A 23,008-nucleotide genomic window follows, 5' to 3' on the forward strand; every position below is an offset into this window, starting at 1 on the left:
GTGATGGAGTGGAGGATGTGACTGGCTGAGATCATGAAGACAAAGTCTAGGAGCCAGAGAAGAAAACAAAGGAAGAGTCAGTAAGTTCGGGAGAAGTAGGAGGAAGTAGGATTTTGTTGCCCTATATAATTTCCAGCATTTCTGGAAGGTAGGTAGGTGGGGATGTTGTGTATATGGTAGCCGAGTGCTCACTAAGGCAAATGAGACTGGAAATTAGGGAGGCTGGTGAGGAAAGAGCAGCTGTTGGCCAAATATATCCCTTACGATTCAGAGAAAATGTTGGGATAGAAACCCAATTTCTACAGTTCTAGAAAAAAGATCAAAATAACTGAATCAAAGAGAAAAAAAATACATCGTGCCATTGAGATCAAAAAACACAGCTGTCATCAGCAGAACAAAGGAAGGCAGTAGAGCAGGATGCCAGTGAATCTAATGGGATGTGGTTCAGGAGGAAAAAGGCAGAAACCAGCTGTGGGAGAAAGAAAGATGGACTGTAAAATAGGAGACGGGTATTAGACTACCAGACTATAGGAGATATAAGAAAACAATGGGCTAGTACAAGAACAGCAAAAGATAGCAAGGGATCTGCAGCAGGACCTAAGAGGGACTGGTGCAGGGACTTGAATTGGTTAGTCTGGATAAAATAGAACTCGGAACAGAGGCCTCAAAGGTGGTTGAGGAGACTGGGACTTCTGTAAAAGGCAAGACATGGAGTTGAGCTAAAAAAAAAAAAAAAAAAAAAAAAATCAAAATTCCTCAGTCCCACCATCTTTTATCTGCGCAAAACCAACTGGCAAAGCATCCTGTTCCCCTCCAGTGTGATACCATACACAGAAAAATAGCTATCACTTAATCTGTTATTAAAAGAAGCAGCTTGAGGTGCTGGAACTAGGTGTCCCACTCTTTCTATGTCTCTATAAGGTACATTTTAATGTCACGGGATGAGATTTTTCTTTTTGAAGAAAAAGCAAATTCAAAAAGTGTATGCACAAAAAAGAGTCAGAAGAATTATGTGATTGGAAGGCCAAGACTTTTGTGTTACATATGTAACTAATTCATCTTGTTGGTGCTTGTACATTAAGATAAAGTGTTTAAGGATTCAGAAAGAAACCTGCTATTTGTATTTTCTTGATGTTTACATGATAAAGTATTGCACTGGGAAAACAGAACCTATCCATGAAAGTTTCTGGACAACTGTGAACTAGTTCAGAAAATAAATAAGGCTTTTCCTTTGGAAGCACATACATGGAATACAGTCTTGTCCCTAAGATACTGAGGGCAGGATTGACCTGTGACTAGTACACATGACTTTTTTCTTTCTTTAATATCACGGTTTCATGACTTCGGACTTGGACAAGAAAATGCACAGTCCCCACAGCTTTCCTGCTTTGAGTGGTTCTCATGGTTCATAAGGCAAAACTCCCGAGTCAAGCAGAGAAGATCTGAAGCACAGTGTTGTGGCACAGAATATGAAACTCATTGTAATTGGAGTCATATCTGGGGCTCACATCAGGAGCAAAAAACCTTTCATGGTTTATGGCAGAAGATAATCTCCAAGGAAATCTGACATCTTCAAAGGTGTCAGTGCAAAGTTGTTGAACTTCACACACGCTGTTAGATAAACCTCACTATTCTAGAAAGTATGGCAGATAACTCAGTCTTGCCATCCATTTGCACTTTCATGTTATTTAGACAGCTCTGTCTATAACATTCATGCTGTATGGACACATATAAAAGTGATTTTTAGGATGACCTAAAATTCCTTGTACCAGAAGTACAAGGATCTTTACTACAAACATTTGCATATTTACAAAGTACATACTTTGTAATACACTACAACACAGGTGTTTTTTTTTTTTCTCTCCCAGACAGCTTGTAACCCCCGTAAACTAGAGGAGTCTGAGAAGAACATGAGATCATTGTTCTTTTCAGAAGTGCTTTGGGATTTTTAATGACTGGAAAGTACATGTTCATCTTAACATTTATGCTGAGCATTTCTTGCAGCAGTATGGATAAAACGGAAATAGACAAAATAGCCCTCCTGAGACACATAAACTCCAGAATTAACAGAGCCTGAAAATCAGGTGCACTGGAGTAATGTTCCAAAACAGCTTCAAAGCCAGTCACCCTTGCAGGTGTTGAATACCTGCAACCCCTTTTCTCCTTGCATCTAATTTGCTGTTTCTTACTGAATGAGCACTCTGTGCCACTTCATTTCAACATCTCTAACATCCCACAAAACAAACCTTTCAAATTTCCTAACTTGTCCAAAAAACTTGATTCCAGTAACAGTAGAAAAGAGAAAAAGAATATAAACCTCAATATTTTCAATGGCTTCCAGCAACATATTTTTATTTTTTCTACCAGCTGAATCCTGTCTTCATTCTTAGCTATTATCTCTTGCTTCCTGATGTGTTGAGCATAACAGAGCTAAAATTTTTGTCTGATAACATAGATTTAGTTGCTGTGTCTAGTGCCGCTTCCTTTCATGTGAGCTGTTCTAGCCTGCTTTGTTGTCCAGAGTTTTGCCTTCTGTTGCATACAGTGCAGATTGGTCATTTATCCCAGTCTCTATTGTTTGGCAGATTGTTGATAATGTTGTTGTTGTAATGGGCATCTTAATGGCCAAACTGCTCTAGGAAAACTTTTCAAAGAAAATGAATTAATTTGTAGAGAAATTGTGCCAATCAACAAATTGTATGGGCTGTTGCCTCAAAGAACATTACCTGCTTTTCCATGTTTGTTTAGAGGCCATATTTACTCAGAAGATGCTTGGGCTCCTTCTTAAAAATATGATGAAATTGAAGGAGCCATTCTTTACGTCTATGAGATGATCTAGATTTTCAACAGCTGAAAGAGCATAATTGGTTAAGATACATTAAGAAGTTGTAATCACACAAACTAATTTATGCTTTTCTAACTGGTCATCATGCACTTTTTTTCAACGAGAGGCTATAAAACATGGGATGTTGAACACTAGTATATCAGTAACCAACAATTGCATATAATTTCTTTTTCTGCTCGGACTAGTCAGCATTTGGATAGAGGTAGGTTCTTACAGAGCATAAAAGCATAGTTAGATCTCCAATAAATTAGTAAGAATCTTATCATTAAAGTCAAAGAGCTGGATATGAAGCTGAATACAGAGAATCAAATATATCCTCATGTAAATGAGAACCAAGGAAGAGATTTCAGGACTGAAACATGAAAATGGGTAGAAATAAGTGATCTAACAAAGCTGGAAGAGAGCTGCATGGAGAGGCTTCCAGTTTAAACTTCTCAGCATATCAACTGGCTTACTGGAACACATCCCTCTGCTTAAAGCAAAGTATGTCCCTCCAAAGTCCACTGAATTAAATGTGTGGCTTACTTCTGGGTAGAAACGAGTGCCTCTGAGAAATTGGTAATACTGGGACATAGTTCATGTTTATCCCTGAACACGATCAAGCTGAATTTGTTCATAAAACGTAACTGCACTTCTGCAGTTTGTTGGTGTAAGGGGTCAGCAAGTAGAGCAGTGAGACTAAAATGCAAGGGTATTTTATAATTTCCCTAATCTTTTAACGGTAAATGGCCATTTGGACACCAAGAAATTATTTCAGGCTTTAAAAAGGTAGACATGGACACTTTAAAATGTCTTAGGATTCAGTATTAGAGTGAGCACAGTGTATGGAGAAACTATCATGAAATGATGAATTTTTCCTGTATAGTGGCAAATGTAGGATCAGTAGCTAAAGCACTTGAGTCTCCTAGGAGGGTTTGTGAAATAAAAAACTCTCACTGAGGAGTGATCATACATTCAAATGATTCTGTTGTCATATGAAAAGCTGTTCAACAATATGATTAAAGGCTTTCTATCTGTTTGGAAGAGAGTACGGTTTTCAACAGAATATTGACTTCAGTGGGGTTATTTTCATAGCCTGCCACCAGAAAAAAAGGTTCACACTTCAGTCTTTGTTAGTAAATATTTTGATCCTTTGTCGGGGAAGGAATGTGTCACAGATTCACAAACACATTCTTCATTCTTTTCTAATACAGAACTGTATGTATTAAAAAAAGTAGTGAAACAAACAACATTAGTAATAGTTTTAAGCAATAATTAATAATGAATTGACAAAGCAGGAGCTAAACAGTCACTGTTGCATGTTAAATTTTTGCATGTGATTCCAACGTATCATCTAGCATGTTTATTGTAAATTTCAAGAATATAAGAACTGAGTCAAAATACACATAGCCAATAAACATGGATTAAAAAGCCCAAATTAAATTGGTAGTCAAATATACATGAATGTATACGCACTTGGTAGACACTAGCAGCATTTCCCTGTTCCATCATAGTCCCACTTGATAAACATTAATATTTAAAGATTGATGACTTCCATTATGTCTGCAATACTGCTCAGGGAAGTCTGGGAATAAAAATATTTCCTGAAGTCAGGTAGTTCCAACATTAATTGGTATTGGAAGTATATGCAATGACTGCCTACATCTTAGACCACATCTGCACAGGAGCTTCTTTATTGTTACATGAGTCTGGTTCACTTCATAGTCTCTAATGTGGCTGGAAATACATCAGCAAAATCAATATATTACACTTGTATAACAGCTTCCCTCTCCCTTTCATTTCAGGAAAATAAGCTATACCAGAAAATAAGAGGGTTTGCTTACAAGGGTTTCTTGTGCTGAAGTCTGCTGAACACAGCCATCCATGTTGGTCAACAATCACATCCCCACAGCCTTAGCCAAGACAGGTGTAGCAAGTATTTATCAAAGCATTTGTTCTTTACCAGGTGTAGAGCATTAGTGATTCTTGTGAAAGGGGCAATGCTCACTGTCACCCATTGAGGTATAACACAGACATAGCATGTACCTCCTTTTTTACTCTTGTACTTCAGAGCTGCTTTTGTGGAAGCCCCAGACACCAGGCAAAACAATGTTTTTATTTAGCCTGAGTACACCATCTCTGAAGTCATATCAGTGCACGATAACTTGTATGATCTGTACGATAAGAAGCTGTCAACACTTAATGTATTTTTCCAGATAACACACCCAAACTAGCATATCTTTTCCATATTTTTCAGAGCAGCAGTTATCTGTTACAGTGACATACTTGGAACGTTCTGTATCTTCTTACTAAGATTCTCACTGCCAGCAGCACTTTGAATTGTCTGAGAGTTATTGAAGGAGGAAAAACTTTCTTACCTAACTGAGCTGCTGCCAGCGTCGAGGTCTTGTGCTGTCACTGCACCTATAATGGTGCCCACAGGCGTATCCTCATAAACCTCCATTGTGTACGTTGGCTTGCTGAAAACGGGAGGTTCATCCATGTCCAATACATTTATCTTCACAGTGGCAGTATCTTTGAATGGACCCACCGAGTGAAATCGATGGTCAAGATGGAGATTGGAGGCCTCGACTTTAAAGGTGTATGCCTTTTTTGTTTCAAAGTCTAACGGCTGTAGAAAGAAAAAAAGCAAAACATCAGATTTGTCTAAAGATTAAAAATTGCAAAATCACTTTGGTAGAATAAATCTGACATAGCTTAAGACACCTTCAGTGTAAACTGAGATTATTAGCTCCTTAGCTAATAATCTAAACTTGTTTTGCAGTTCATCTCATGGCAAGGTGGTTTCTGAAATAGGCCAGATGAATCATACCCAGGAAATGACGATTTCTTTGCATCAAAAAAATCAGGATGACTGGAATAGATGTAAACAGTTACGCTGTAGATGTCTGAAGTTAAATGAGTGAGATTCATCTCTTGCAAATGAGCTGTGTGCAGGTTAGCCAGAGATCTGCATTCACAACTCACAGGCAATCAGCTGTCTCTAGCTGATCCAGTTCCTTAAATGGAAGACTTCCATTTCTTTTAGCAGGAAAAGCTTTCAAAGGACCACGACAATGATGGAAACGAACCCAAATGAAAACTCCAATATGTACCAATGGGTGAAACCAAACTTCAGGTGTGGCTTGGAATGTGAATTCAAACTTCATATGAACCAAGTTTTTCCTGTAAAATGTGCATCTTAGCAGTCAACTGCTATTCATGTTGTTTATTTGAACTGAATGTATCTTGAAAAATGCAGACTTTGACTCTGTCTTATGATCCTAGGTGTAATCCATAAGGTCCTGAAAGCAGCAGAGCAACCTTTGTGTACCTATCTGGGTTTTTGATGGAAACGCATCCTGCAATCAGATTGTTTTGGTATTGGTTTCTGTCAATGTAGATCAATTTAGTGCCTTTTCTTTTAGAAAAGTAATAATATAAAAGCTCTAATGGAGTCTTATTTGGTTGAAAAGACACAGAAGTTTTATTTTCAGTTAAAGGGTTTAGCTGCATTTGCTTTCATGTTGTTTTTAATGTTACTGACAGTCTTTTCCTGATGTCTGGGTAACACTGGCACCTAGTGGTTTCTGCCTATAATTATCAAATTGGAAATTTTCTAACGGGAAAGGTTATGCTATCTGGAAAAGAGAGCAGGATCACAAGTGTATAAGCAAGAATATTTCAGTGTCTTTTTTTTTTTTTTCCCCAGCCATTATTACCGCAGTGTTTCCAGTCATTTGTCACAGCTAGGATAGATTTAAATTCTGACATTTTCTGTTCTTATCACAACAGGAGATAATTGGCCAGGTGACTGGCTGGTGTAAATTGAAGTAGCTTCATTAAAATCAATTGAGTTACCTTGACTTACATTAGCTGAACAGCTAGCATAATGATTTCAAATCCTTATGAAAGATTTTATAATTTTAATAAACTACATGGTCAGTCTTTTCTGAGCTGGGGATTTAAAATTAGCCATCCAAGTCTATATGTCATAGAAATAATCAGGCTTAAAAGCCAAGTACTACTAAGCAATCCACTACCACATGCAACTATCCTTCTACAGACAAAATTCACAGTAACACCCAGTATGAGTTGCACGTTCATGACTGGACTGACAAAAAGGAGAAGAAAATAAGACTGAGAAGAAACAGACAAAATTAAGTGTGGAAGATCTTGTGCCACGGTGGTGAAACCCTAAGCTATTGCCTTCATTACAAATGTACATGCTGCTTCATTATCCATTGTTACCACACTGTCTTTTCAGTTTCCATACTAGTCAAGTTACTATACGTTTATTCAATGCAAAAAAAATCTCCTTCCAAACAAACAGACCCCACCCCCCTAATATTCTCCGTATTATTATATAAATTGTTAATGCATTTTCAAAAAATATATATTAAGGGGAGAAAACCTGGTGTTTAAACAACCAGTCTGGAATGGAAGAAGTCTGAGGGGTTAAGCTAGAAATAAATGATTAGGACAGAGAAAGCAACAAATCTAAGCTCTCAATTAAGTAGTAATTCTAACTGCAGCCTTGTGTGTGTCTTTTATACCCCCAAAATTGCAATAAAACTGTTCAGTCTGGCTCCTGTGATGCATGAGTATATTTGCGGATAGATGTGCTAATGGAAAGAGCCAAAATCTATGCAGTCCTTGCAGGCTGTCTTTCAGTAAGGGTATAAACATAGCAGAATGTTAAAAATCTTACAAAAAAACCCTGTAAGATTATTGAAACATCTTTCAATTAATCACATTTTAATGGGATGATTTCACAGAGGTGTTTTGTTTGTTTTTGTTTTTTTTTAAATAACCAATAGAAATATTTATTCCTTCTATAAAAATAATTATATTCAGAAAGCTGTTTGAATAAGGTTTTTATTTTACAAAAGATATGAGTTTTCCACAGTAAACAGCATTTTTGCTAATATTAAGGCAATGTCTTACTAACTGTGAACTATTCAACCATTAGAGGAGTATTTCTAATTGATATTCCAAGTACCAGTGACAATAGATGTATTTGGCCCCCTTACTGGTTCTTATCTGCCTTTTCCTGTGTCGCGGTTACAAGCTGCTCTATATAGTTGCATAGTAAAGCACTATCAGCATATACACAGCTGTGTGCAGCAAAGGCTTTCTACAAATCCCAAAATCAAATACCACATACTGACAAATCACTTTATCTTGCAACTCTGGAAGTACCACGAAGGGGCTTACTTAGTATGACTAGGAAAGCACATAAACAGCTCTGTGTTAGAAATAAATACATTTTGAAATATTACTGTTTCCCATATTCAAGGAAGAAGTTAAGAAGTGTTACTATATAGATGTATCTGTATCTAAATTTATATATTAGATAGGTAGATGGTTAGATAGGGGAGAGAGAGAGGGAATTAAAGAACTAAAAAAAAAGAATGGGCTGAAAGATATAATGAATACTGATGAGAAGAATGGCAAGGGTGGGAAAAGAACTCTCCTGTCATTTTACTCTGCTTCACAAAGAGGCAGGACCAGAAACTCCAGAAATTTCTGCTTTTATCCACAAATAAAGCTACAACAGCATTGTTTGTGATACAGGCTTTCATGATCCACACCTACGATGATGGAAAAGCTATATTTTGGGATGAGACTCTAAGCCCGAGGCCATATGGACAGTAGCACTGGGTTGAGAGGAAGCACATATTAATTTAGGCTTATCTTCATACTGGCGTTGTGCAACTGTAAAACAATTCTGTGTCATGTGTGCCCATCTCAAAACCTGGTAACACTTTCCCCTTGAAGATGAGTTGACCATCTATATGGTTTGTGAAATACTGTCATCAGACTACTTGCTGTGCATCAACATGTTTCAGTAACTGCACTTCTGCACTGGATTTTAAATACCATAAGGAAATAATTCGGATTATAGAGCAGGTTGATTTATTAAAGGAAGCTCTAGTTAATCAAGAACATTCATTAATTACAGACATGAGAATGCACAGTGAAAAAGGAGATCTGTAGGCCAAATCTACAGCAAGAGCTGTGGATTTGACCAAATCTGAAGTGAGTGTTTCAAGATTTGATGGGAAGTGGGCAAAATATATGTATGTTCTGTATCTGAAGAAGGGAAGAAGCTCATTCTTCTCTGTGGCTGCCATGGTCTTTATGATTGCATCTGCACCTGAGTCAGCACTTTCTGCCTGTACTGAAGGACTTAATATCACCTGCTTCCTCCTCAAAATGCAAAACCACAATACCCACTCACACAAGTTCATGAGTTACGATTATAGGCAGAGAGTGCCTATGCACACACCCACAGAATACTTCCATCCCTGAAAATGTTCAAGACCAGGCTGGATGGGGTTTTGAGCAACCCGGTTTAGTGGGAGGTGTCCCTGCCCATGGCAGGGGGGTTGGAACTAGATGATCTTCAAGGTCCCTTCCAACCTCAACCATTCTATGATTCTATGATTCCCTGCCTCTGGAGAATGAAGGGGTGGAGTGAGGTGAGCAGTGTACAGTCTTGCTTTTAAACCAAATAGTAGCAGTAATGAAATTCTGGCTGAGGGACACCAGCAGACTTGCCTTATGCTCACTATTATGGTGTACAGATGCCATCAGATTGGTCTTACATTATAACAATGTCCCAGCACTACATACATTGGCTGTCCCATGAGCAAGACAACTCAGCTTAGTCAACAGTCAAACTTCTACTTTCCGACTCCAATTAAAGGCTTTTTAAAAGTGGCCTCTGAGGTTACAAGGACATATACACTCCAAATACCCTCCTGCAGCTACTGGGTCTGTTCGTGTTCCTCACAGTTTCTGTTATTTTATCATCAGTAAAGTTACTGTTTCTCATCATGTAGTGCTATGTACTCTCTGATATGCTGTGATTTCAAGGATACAGCTTTGTCGCCTGACCAGTTAGTAGTGGTACACAGCTTACAAAAAATAAGATGCAGATGTTCCCTGAGCTTCCACTGACCCACATGGAGAAGCTCACCCAGTACAGTGCAGTATTGTAGGATCATACCAGATGAAGCCTAGAAACAGTTTTTTCCTGAGCTTTAACGACACTACTGAAATTAGTAAAATAATGCCAGACTCAGTGCTTGAACCCTGCTCAATTTTTGGATTAGCTCACATTGAGCCAATTAAGAGGCTTCTGCACACAATGGGCTTATCATATAAACTCATCCTTAGTTTAAAATTTAGTGCCAGCTGTTCAGTGAAGGTTGGATCCTTCTGTTTTCCTTTTCTGTCAGGTATGATCATTAAAGATGTCTTATCAATTTCAATAAAATCAGGAGCTTGCCTGGGACTAATGCAATTTCCCTTCATATCCACAAGCACTGCTCCATGCTCCACCTGAGGCCACTACACTCCGGTACGAAGGAGGTGGTCCCTTCTGTCACCCTGATTCTTGTAGCTTATGCTCACTGTAGTTTGCTGAAGCATTCAGGTAGGATGACAGATACTATATAAATATAAAACCCAATAAACACTGTATGAAATAGCACCAGGCAAGGGAAGAAATTGGTCACTCTATTCCTAATATAGTAATATTTCATACCCTTACAGAGAACTGTATGCAGCACTATCCTAAAGCCAGACATTTCCCCCTCTTTTTACTGATACTATTTCCCCCCTTTTTTTGAGAGAGAGGAAGCAATCACAGCATTAACCACACAGTAGTGCTAAATGGCATTTGGATCACTTCTTTAGCAGAATATAAGAAAAGCTATTCCATTTTTAATATATGTAAATAGCACAAGAGGAGTAGTAATCAAGCTTGTCATGATCATAGCATGAAAATAAATTAGCAACCAAACCAGACGATTTAAGATGTGCACCTATAGGTGCTATAGGTGTTTGTGCCCATTTAGTGTCTGAGAAACAGAGAATGGCCTTTTGCCTCTGCCAATTAGTGTGCTGAAAGGAAAACTTTGGCTTGTGCAATTTTTTATCATCAAATGTATTTTCCACCAAAAATAAATGTAGTCCAGGAAGGCTTCATTTTTCTCAATTTTGATATAGAAATGTCTCTTTTTTTTTTTTTTTTTAACAGGGAAAAAAAACATCTACGCAGTGACTGAGTTTCTGGCTGCAAGAAAGTTTTCAGAAAAAATAAAAACAAACCTTAAAATGTTTTTTAAATGGTTCAGCACTGAATTACTGCAGCACTTACAGCATCAGAATATGCTATGATACAGAAAAAAAGTGCAAACGTGTTTCTAAAGCACGTGGCACTTTTTATTAGTGTCTTTGCTTATTATGGAGAATTCATCATTGAAAGTGCTGGTCCTATTCATTCACCAGTTTTGATTCAAAGAAGGACTTAAATACATACCTAACTTATATATTTACATAATCCCACAAGGTCAAATAAGCGTTTTAGACATTATGCAATGTGAAATTGCTTCTGTGTAGGCAAATGAATAGTGCTGTTGCAAGCTTGTACTGTATGAGTAGCGTGCATTTTAATACGTGTCTACAGAATTGTGAATGTCCAGCATTTCTGACAATCTGAAAACTGCAACCCATGGAAACACATTCATATTATTACAAGCATAGAGCATATGAAAAGTCAACTCACTTAACAGCACCTTTAAGAATCCGGATTTTTCTTGTTTAACGTGGGATCCAGCAAGGAACTTAAGTGGATGATTCCAAAATGTTTTAAAACACTTGGATCATTTAAATCTTAGCGAGTGGGACCTTTTCCCTGAGAAAAGTTTTGTGAAGGGCAATGTGTAGGGTCTGTATAAAGGCATTCTGTGCTGTGTGTTTGGTTTATTTTCTTTCCATACTCCTTAATAGAACAAAGCTGGCATACCCTGACCTTCACAGCCTGTCACAGTCCTCAGGCTCACTGGGGGTGATGAAGAAGATTAAGAAGGGATTAGGATTATATTTTTTTACCCTCTGTTCAGTCACAGAGATCTATCGTTTACATTAGGCAACATCAACAGATGTTCTGCTGTTGTAAAAGTGCCCTAAGCTTTCAGATATGCCTTATCTTGTTACTGAAAAGACTAAATAAACACAGCGAAATACAATGATCAACTCTAAAGTATCTGGATATAGAATTAGTTGTGTAATTTTTTTTTTTTTTTTAATTAGTGGTTCAGTTAGATATTATATAATTCCCCATATAGCAATTTCAAAAGTGGCCAGATATTTTGCCTATGCTGGTCCTAAGATAACTGTATCAGGCAAATTCATATGTGGATGCTCTTCATTGGTAATAAATATTATATGCATGCTTTTTAAATTTGCATTGCCAATCTGAATGTTTAGTCCATACAGTCTAATACTTAACCATAAGTATGGAAAAATTCCATTGCTGCATATAAAAGCAAGCAGCACATCTGGGATTTAGGACTAATCCAGGGAGATCTGAATCCTATTGAAAGCCCACTCTTGATGCTCAAACATTCATTTCTCAATGGTTCCCACTCATTGCTGTTTCCGGGTGCGTACAGAGGGGTTTTAAGCCACTCAGCCTGACAGTTCCAGGTGGAGTTATTTTTAAGTCATCTGCATAGAGGAAAAAAGGTGATCTGAATGATTTTTAAAAATGAAACAAAGTTTACAAATTCACATAAGGAGGAAGCAGTACATTCAAACTTTTGCTCAGAAAAGAAGGGGGTGTGTGAAGAGTGCAAAGAGCTTATGTTTCATTGACAAATTACTTCCTGTATGTATGGTGCTTCCCGTTTTATGTCACTAAAAGTAGCAGAAGAACAAGTGGCTCGACATCATCTGGTCTTTTAATGTACCCATGGATAATTTACTATTTCCCGGGTCAAGAGACTGAAGACAGGAATTTCAGTGTTAGAATGCGTATAATGCAAATATAGATACATAGTCAGAGCCAGGGGAAATTTAAGTAGCTAAATTCTAAATTTTCTTGGAACTTAAGCTTCTCTTTTCCTAAAGGTTGTCTTATATGTGTCCAGAACTCTTTCCTTTCCAGACCCTTCTGGAGCGTTCAGCTCATAAATGTGTTTATTTTACAAAAATTACACCTACAAGCATGAGCTGTCTATAAAACATAACCTGGCCTTTCAAAATGATCTGGTGGTTCAGGTTTCTTCTTACTAAGCACATTGATCATTGGTGTACATGTACATGCCTGGGCTCAGAAGACAACCATTCGTTAAAATGTGACTGTCCCTGTTTTGGATCTCTCCTACTGAGTGCTTTAATCACTAAATTCGAAATAACTTTTATCCTTTCCATCTTCAAAATTCATAAATTCAGTCATCTTGGACTTATTCTACTACACTAAAGCAACATCAACAGCTGAGATGCAGCGTGCTACCTTGCAGGAATATCTGACAACCAGCTATTTGGGACACTAATAGGAGACTGGAAGTAGGACATGCCGATTTGCAACCACTTGGGACTCTTCTAGCCTAAGTAAAAACTCTTCTCACCACAGTACTGTACAACAGCTTCATTATTAAAATAACAAACATAAAATTATTTTTTTCAAAATAAAATGCTGAAAAATAAAATATATCATCTCAAATGTAAAATATAGCTCTTCAATTCCATGCTCTGAATTATAGCGGTTTTAGGTGGGAAACTTCCATAAAAGAGAAATTATACTTTCTAGACAGAAATAAGAATTACTTCTCTGCCATTAAAACTGACATTATTTATGAAAAGTCATACCTGATTGTATACAAAATGAAACGCTAAACTCCAATCTCTTTTAAGACTAAGATCGCAAACACAGATTCTAATAAAGATACAAACTAGTGTGTGTTACTTATGAGATGTAATTGCACAACATTTAATTCGCTTACCTAGTTCATCACTTGAGCCATAGGTACATACGCCCCATTGGTGCCACATACCTTTTTCAGTTTGATGACTCCTTCCTGGGTATTCTCATCTGTTGTGATGTCAAACAAGTTTCCTCCATCTCCTGGAACTATGTTGTACTCAATTTCTGCATTTTTCCCAAAATCAGGGTCCACAGCTCTGATCCTTCCAATGGCAGAACCAACATGAGAGGACTCAGGTACTTTTAAATGGAAGATACCTGTGACAAAGAAGTAGACAGTCATTCTTGGGATTTCTTGATAATTAACATAGTATATCTCATTAAAACCATGGACTCTGTCCAAAATAAACAAACTTAAATCATCCAATTAAAATGATGAGATCAAAACAACAAAGGATTAGAAAAACATATGCATGTTTTACTCACTGAACATGCTAATTTCCCCTATTTTCTAGATTTGGTCCAGTACAACTGTAAGGGCCTTAGCAACTCTATCTCTTGAGATATCTATCTACATTTATATCTTTAATTAAATTCTACTTGTAGACAGTATATGTTTATAAGCATTTTCCTCCCTCTACATTTAACAGTTTTCAGTATCTGAATTTTCATTTTTACAAAATATATCTATGCATTTCACAGTGGTTGAAAGGCAAAATTCAACAGAAAAAAGGATTTTCACCCATTTCCATAATATTCAGTATTATAATTACATGTACAAGACCTTGGGGGGGGGAAGAGATAAAGCGCATTGTTTATACATTGTTTATACATTAGCCACCAGAGGGTGCTCTTACTAAAATGTCAGTGCTAAACATAAATTTTTAGCTCTGCACATTTTTATTTTCAGTTTATTTACTATTAATGTCAATAAAAGATTAAAAAAAATCACAAGAAAATTACACACTTAAAACTACTACTAATATTTGAGGACAAAAGGGTTTCATTCAGGGAAACTGTTATGTTGAAGAAATACTAGACATAATAGTTAAAATAGCAAAAAGGTCCAAAGCACTATGAGTCACCCTTGACTTTAATGACATCCATAGCAGCAGGCTTTAGTATATACCACTGTGCCCTGGTTTCTTACACCACTGCTGAGGCACCTGCCTTCGTTGTTTCGCTGCACATCTCGCTGGAGTTGTTATTTTGCACAGCTGGTAGTGAACACCACCATGGCGAGTTTTTCCAGTGGGCAGGTAGTGCTCACCTTTCTTCATGCAGCTGCCTTTGCAATCAAACCCACCAGCAGCTTTTGGAGCTGATTTCAGTGGGCCCGGGATGTTTGTTTCACTTCATCCTGTCTCTGAACAAAGCTGGCATTTGCTTGCCCCATCAGCTGCGCATTTTGTTTTCCTGCGTCATTCTCCATCAGCTCTCACAGAGCAGTCGCTTCAGTGCAGGAAAACATTGGCAATGGCCTTCTCTGTTCCTCTACGTGTGAATACGTAGGAGGAAATTTACACCTCTTTTTCAATAGTATATCAGGGCAGACATCTGTGGCTAGTGGGAGGCATATTAGGGGGATGTCTCAGAGATTTCCTCCTGGTAGTCATTCAGTCACACTTCACAAAATAAGGCTCTGAGAAGTTGGATACCATGCAACAGCAGGATAGATGACTTTCACATCCAGCTGCTGAATTACACAGCAGACGCTGCTCCCTGTTGTTATCTCCTTACAATGCATGCTGTGTCAGCTTTTTCAGCTTTACAATAGTTCCAGGTGAGGAAAAACAATGACATTAGCACTGTTGGATTAGGAGCAAACCTACTCTTTTGTCAGCTAGTGATTTGGGTTATGGTACCTATATAATTGTCTACTTGATTGCCTCCAAAAAAATGTTTTGCGTGCTTCCTCCCTCTGTCTATCACTATGCAAAGTATATCTGAAGGCAAAACTTGCTTTATTTCTTTGATAAAATCCTTGTAAGTAAAGTCCGCTTTTGTCAGCAGCCACATTTGGACATTACCGTGTGGCGCTCATTGACTGAGCTACTCAAGGTTGTGCAATTATCATTGCACTCTTTTTTTCCATGGGAACATACTAAAGGAACCTTTCCTTCCTCTTTTTCCAAGGGAATGGACTAAAGGAAGCTTTACTACTTCTTATTTCTTTTTAACAGCTGAAGAGGAGCACTAAGATGCAAAATATCATCAAGACAGAGGAGCCTCAGCTATTTCTTAGTTGTACTTCAATGACTCTGAGTAAAGAATAAAATTTTACCATGGTACGCAGGAGACAATTACAAATTCTCCTATTATCTAATGTCACTTACAAATATGTGTATTACTGGGTCTCTGCTATGCAAGTTATTCAGGAGAGGTTGAAGAAAAGGGATCCAAAAGGGTTCTGCCCACACCTGAATCTTATATTACACTTCCACAACATAGTTCTATCTCTGATGTCCAGGTCTTTTACAGACACTTACACTGTATAACAGAAATCATTGCTGCAGTGTTTGCCCTTTACAGCCACAATTTTGGTGCACATAAAAGGTAAGAGCATATGATAATGGATTTTTCCTTCTTTGCCTAGTTGATCTATTCTTAGTGAACTGAAGAGCACTCAGATTCATTAAAACAAACATTTCTCTATAAAATACTGTACCTGGCTATAAAGCTTATGGGACTTAGATGAAGTCAAAGAAACACTACATTACTCATTTCAGGTTGTTTAGGCTTTTATCGGTTATTTTCAATGACTTGGCATTTCATCACTTCCAGAAATTCAACAGCAATAAAGATCGGGTCATTCAGATTAATTTGAAACTCTGAAGTAATCTTCAACTCTGCCAGAGTCAGATCTGTGAAGATGTAGTATGTAATTACACTGTCATCGTCCTCCTGCAATAGTATCTTCACAGCATATGGAAGCTGTTAGTGGTGCTACTGTGACAACATACTTTCCAAATACAATAAATGAAAACGAATAATGTATATTGTTGCCAGCTCAGGGAAAAATTTCAAGAGAATATAATGTATAGCATGAAAACCCTTTTTTTTTTTTTTCCCCAGAAAATAGTCTTTGTACAGAGGACATTTGAAATGATCAATACATGTTACACATGAAATGTAACAGAAAGACAGTTTTGTACATTTTTATTTTTCTATTTCTATAAGACATTACTTCTTGTTGTGGACTTGCTACGACAGTTTAGCATTATTCAGTTTCTATATCCATTTTACCTGCACACACTACTACCTCCATTTGCTGTAGAGGTATATTGAAACAGGCCTGAGTAATAGCCTTTTAGTCCCAAAGGTCTGGAAAACCTTGCTCTCTTCAGCTTCTAAGAAAGATGGAACATACTGCTCAGATAGACTTATGCAGCAGATTGTTATGCTGCTCAAATGGTTCTGTCAAATTTTGTACATTGTCTCATGTGACTTCTCTGCCTACAAAAATCTTTCCTTCTACTTGCATAATTCTCTTCTAAAGTTATTTTCTAAGCGTGCTGCTGGGTTTTGTAAAGGATGAGTGATACGGCATGTACCAAAGGAGCAAGGCCTTGCTTCCCTCAGACTGCACTATGAAACTGGACTCTGTGACTAGTTATGCCTCTGCTGATTTCAGTCATGTACATTGCATGCATGTTGGAATATTCTCACATATAAGAAAGCTAGTAGCAATGCATATCGCCTGGTCAAGACTTTTTGCTCTGCTGTAAATGGAATTTTAAGAAAAAAAAAAAGGATATTTTTAAGTCCAAAAGTCATGTTCCAGTTGGCATGCTTAACTTATGCAACACTTCACACTTAAATTATACTTAAAATTCAACCCCAAATCTGAAACTAGAGAAAGTCCAGTGATTATGTAGCTTAACGTATCCATTCAGACATTCCCTTGTAAAGCCTGTGTAGTGTCTATGTGACTCAAGGAGTGAAACTTCCTCAGAGTTTCAGGTTGAGCAGCATCAATAAGGATCATAAAAATAAATGAGCGATGATTCTGAGTTTTTTTCAGCTTTTAGGCTGAAATGACTGATAGGGCTTATAACTCAGCCCCAGAAGCATTCAGGAAACCAAGGTGGAGGTGAGCTAACAACTAATACACGCTGCCTCTGAGTTTCTAAATCAAAGATGGTTCCAAAGCACATAGCGGGAAGAAATCAGAGCTGAGTAAGTGACAGGTAATCAGTCATATTGACTGAAATTCAGCACACATTTACAGTTCTTTTGACATGATTAGATTAGTTTTAGTTTTTAAGGCTCAAAAGATGTTCTGGGGTTTGATTTTTACTTATGAAAGGTTTTGTTTTGTTTTGTTTCTCCACACCTGCAGTTTATGGGTACACCATCATTTACCAAAAAGATTTTCAATTCTGATGAGAATAAGAAATGAATACCATCATTACATCTCACCAGCAAAACAACCATTAATAACCCAGGTTACCATCTAAGGACTTAAGCTAAATGCGTAACAGCCCTCAACCAAGCAGCTGTAAATGCTATTTGAGCTTTTTTTTTACACTGTCACCACACATGTACTGTGTTTATGCAGGATTATCCTCTCCTGTTTTTTCTTTGTCCGTATTTTTTTCAGTTCGCTTTGGCAGCTGCCAAAGTATTACATCGCAGTTAATCATGATAGCATGATTCTTATAGGCAACAACATTGAAATAAAATAATTCCTTTGTCTTTGATCTAAATCTTTAATGTTTTCTCAGGAAAAAAAAAAAAAAAACCACAACAGATTATATATATTATTATATTCTTGTTAGCTTAAATTACTAAGGCATTTCAGTTTTTATCCTTGCCAGGTTATGAGGGCACTGATTTTTGTCTTTTTAGGAAAAAGCCAAAGACAACAGTTAATTTTTACTTGCTGGTGTTTTAACAGTAGTGTAACAGGCAAAAGAAAGGTTACTACAAATACAAGCAGATACTAAACCTGTTACCTCAGCTACCGCTAATCAGCCTAATCAGCAGCATCTGATGTACATGCTGGGAATATGTTACTTAGCACAGCAGTGAGATATATTCATGACTCTCCTAGCTGTGCCTCTGTGTACTGCAGGGGGTTGGGACCTTGCATAGGGAAGAGAAAGGATGGGTTTTGTCACCATGAGCTCTGGTGTAGGTCATGCGCAACCTGGCATAGGCTGGTAAAACTTCAGTTATGGCAAGACTTCTTCCATCCTCAAACCCACTGCTCTGAGTCAGGGTTTAGAGAATCATAAAATCATTATGGTTGGAAGAGACCTTTAAGATGATCATAGTCCAATGGTTAACCTAGCACTGCCAAGTTCCTACTAAACCACGTCCCTCAGCACTACATCTCTACATCTACACATCTTTTAAACACCTCCAGCGATGGGGACTCAACCACTTCCCTGGGTAGCCTGTTCCAACAGTTGACAACCCTTTCAGTGAAGAAATTTTTCCTAACATCCAATCTAAACTTCCCCTGTGCAACTTGAGCCCATTTCCTCTCGTCCTATCACCGATTACTTGAGAGAAGAGACCAACACCCACCTTGCTACAACATCCTTCCAGGTAGTTGTAGAAAGCGATAAGGTCTCCCCTCAGCCTCCTTTTCTCCAGGCTAAACAACCCCAGTTCCCTCAGCTGCTCCTCATAAGACTTGTGCTCTAGACCTCATTATAGCCTCATTAGATAAAGCAAAAACATTCTTAAAAATTCCTGGTTCTCTGCTATGGATTGCAAAGTCTACACTTAGCAAGAGCTATTTCTCCCCAAACTGCAGAATCACAAAATCACAGAATCACAGAATGATACGGGGTTGGAAGGGACCTCTGGAGATCCTCTAGTCCAACCCCCCTGACAAAGCAGGTTCACCTAGAGCAGGTTGCACAGGAACATGTCCAGGTGCGTTTTGAATGTCTCCAGAGACAGAGATTCCACCACCTCTCTGGGCAGCCTGTTCCAGGCTCTGCCACCCTCAAAGTAAAGAAGTTCCTTCTCATGTTCAGATGGAACTTCTTATGTTCAAGAGATCCCGGATGTCTAAGGATCTCCAGTTCAAGGGAAAATGAGCAGAAATAAAACCCCCTTTGAGTTTGGTCTTGCCCAAACTTAGGGTAATCCACATGACAAAGCTTCCCCAGGGCTAGCAGCTGCTGAGCAAGGACTCTATCAGCCCCTCAGGTGAGCTATCAGAATGAGTTTTTGAGCCCGTCCTCTTTCTTCCTTCCCTAAAGGGAAAAAAAAGTTCATCATACCTGGTACAATTTTTGTATACTGAAAAATTTCAGTTTAACCATTTGCTGTTTTTTTGACTGATAAACTGTTGTCAGAAAGCTTTCTAAAAATAAATCTCCCCATTGCATGTCAGAGGTTATTATGCCACAGAGGTTATTATATCACAGAGCATAATGTCCCCCTTGTTGGAGCAAGGGTTCAGGAAATGGGAAATGCCAGTTCATTTTCTCAGCTAAAGATATTCAGACCCACAGCTTCTATCTCCAAAGAGTGTTGGGTGTAGCAAAGAGAACAGAGAATACTCTGTTTAACTGCAGAATGCAGAAATAATTCTAGAAGCAGTTGTTTGGAGCCACAGACACTCAGATGTGTGTGTCCTCATAACTAAGCAAGAATAATAATCTTCTTTAAAGAATCTTAATTTTTCTTTTGTATGTTGGCATAATTTTACTAGGAGGCGAAGAAAATGCACATTTCTAGAACTTGATCATGTTTATAATTAAGGGTTTCTCCTAGATGATATGGAGTTGAACTCTGACAAGCTGAGGAGACCAAATTAAGTTCCTGAGTAACTGCTTTAATCATGCTGTTATTACTGTGTAGGAAAGATCCCACCATTATTACATCCCCTTCCATTGGTCTTGCTATACAGAAAAGCAGTGGCTAAATGGTCATCTGTGCAAAGTCTGACTTTGTCGATGCATTCATGTGTTAGACAACGTGCTTCCTGCATCTCTGAGGGCTTATGTGGAAAACCAGTTGTAGATGATCAGCTTCATTATGTATCATGACCAGTAAAGAACTGTTCTGCTAAGATCCAGTCTACTGATTAAGAAATTATTACGAAACAAAAAAAGTCAGTAAAAAAAGTCCAAAATACAATGAGAAAAATAGTTTTGTTGGGATATAATCTAAAAGTTGAGTCAGATGGTTTTATGTAAATTATAAGATGGTTATAAAGAATTATCGAGTTGCAGTGTGCCTTATGGATAGAAAAAGGATAGTTTTCAGGAGAAAATGTCTTTCGTTTTTCAGAATCTCAGGCAGCATGTAATTGCCACTTAGCAGGTAGGTCTATTGGTAATATTCTGGTGATCACGCTGTCACCATGAAATAAATCAATACACTTATTCTCTCTATAAAATTTAAATTGCATGATATATGTGAAATGTTAACATGATAAAAAGTATATTGCCAAGGATGGGACACAGTGTTTGTAATGCTCTGCTTAACATCTCTGCTTCTTAAATATCTTGCGGGAGCTTTTTCATATTTTCTTTATTACTCTGGCACAAAATATAACACAAATTTACTACAGTTCATTCACTCTTAAGAATGTGGTCAAACCATTTACTTGAGGATCTAAGCCAAGTGCTCTAAATCATCTGTATTAGAAAAATCATTTTTCTCTCCATCGACTGAGGAAATTAGGTCCCAATCTTTAGTCCTCTGAATCACACCTAAGTTGCATGCCTAAAATCACCTAAACAAAACATGCTCAACATCTGTATTACTCCAAGGACAATCTGTGAAGCTTTGATCTTCTCTTGCTCATTGGGTAAATTTTATGTAAATGGTCTTCCCTAAAATATATAATACTTTTCTTCACCATGTTGGCACAGTCTGAAGCAGAAAATTATTATTTTTAAAGATAAAAATGTGAAATCATCAAGTGCACAATAATTTACTGCTCTTTGTTTCAAATTTTGGTTTACTGCGTGAATTTTCCTTAAAATACTTGCAACTTAGTGTGTCATATAGACCAAAAAATGATACACTGGTGATTACATTAACAAGATCAAGAAATTTACTGTGATTTACCACTGAGAAAAAAACAATTGTCATGAATTCAAGAGAAAACTTGAAAGAATTAATCTAGAATATTTCTGTTATTTTCTTTTTTATTTGTATAGCTTGCTTTATGCAAAAATTCAACTAAAAATGTATTTTGGATTCAGAGAAGACAGTTTCAAAACTGCTTGCTGTCAGCAGGAACCTCTGGATTGTTGCAAGACACCTTTTGGGCATCTCATTTAATGCTTTTCCAAGGACTGGAGCACTCCTGAAAATCTGACTATAATTGTGGTTGTTAGGTATTTCTGAAAATCATGAGCATAAACTACTGTGATTATACTGAGATGAATACATATTATGCTCACTTCATGTTTCACTTCATGTTGCACTGCAGCCTCTAAATTTTCAGAAAGCCAACCCACCACAGTCAGAAGCAGTGTTAATTTCTTCCTTGGGCAGAAGGAGTTGGGGAAAAAGGCAGATGCTGCCAGAAATTATGGTGATGCAGCAATTTAGACTGTAGTCTGAGAGTCACTTTGCAACCAATTCTCAAGGCATTGCAAGGCAACCCCTTGCTGTTAAATCTGTAGTCCTAGCTACTCTTCAGTATCAGAGAGTGGGTAGAAATGCATGGTGCTTCTAAGCCATCTCAAGGTTACCACGGATAATTTCATGCATCCAGTCTAATTACTCTCCTTGTTTTGAATGAATAATGTCTTCACTGCTCCCCACAGAAAACACATTGGGGTGGAATGAATGTCATGATTCCTGCCAAAGGCTGTTGAATTTCTATGAACTGTATTTGCTTACACCTTCTATACAGAAGGCAGCAGATGTAAAATACAATTATTAATTATAATAATATACTATGATGATAATGATGTGTTTAAAAATAATTGACTTATAAATCTTGCTGTTAATGATCAATTACCACTTAAACCTGATGATGGGGGAAAATGAATTGGATAAGTGCAGACTAACAACAGAATTTTATGACCAATAGATAATATTTAACTTCAAACATTACTGTGCTCATTTGCATTTCTTGGACTATTTCTTATTGTGCAATCAGAACATTACATTTTACCTTGTGACAAATTACCTACACTTTTCATTGGTTATGGAATAGTACCAAGAAATAGCTATACTTGTTTTCATGTTCTGCTTTGCAGCTGAGGGTTCAGGCTCTCTCAGTTTAGAGCTTTAAAGAGGTTTTTGTTTCTTCAGTCAGTACTCGAAACAGTCCTCTAAGAATAGCCTGTGCTAGTTATGCACTCTTGAGAAAGATTAAAAAAAAATGTGTAGCAGACATAAAATTTAGTAAACATTTAGTGTTTTGAGAATCTAGAGTAACTGAATATTTCTACCTTCTACCTTTACCTCACTTTTTTTTTTTATTGGGTTTTGTGTCATTGTTCAGTCTGAATCAAATGCTTCACTCTTCAAGA

At 37.5% G+C, this 23,008-nt stretch overlaps 1 protein-coding gene across 2 annotated transcripts in view; it reads right to left on the reverse strand.

Moving 5' to 3' along the window:
- The window catches only part of CDH12 (cadherin 12), a 170,484-nt gene that overhangs the window by 37,271 nt on the left and 110,205 nt on the right, over nucleotides 1–23,008 (reverse strand). For both annotated transcript variants that reach the window (XM_074146586.1, XM_074146585.1), the window contains 2 exons: nucleotides 13,675–13,862; nucleotides 5,203–5,456 (listed from right to left, as the gene is read on the reverse strand). In XM_074146586.1, coding sequence (XP_074002687.1) covers nucleotides 5,203–5,456; nucleotides 13,675–13,862 — 442 coding nt within the window. The remainder of the gene's footprint in view (nucleotides 1–5,202; nucleotides 5,457–13,674; nucleotides 13,863–23,008) is intronic.

Source organism: Numenius arquata, chromosome 4, assembly GCF_964106895.1.
Source record: "Numenius arquata chromosome 4, bNumArq3.hap1.1, whole genome shotgun sequence".
Classification (NCBI taxonomy): domain Eukaryota; kingdom Metazoa; phylum Chordata; class Aves; order Charadriiformes; family Scolopacidae; genus Numenius; species Numenius arquata.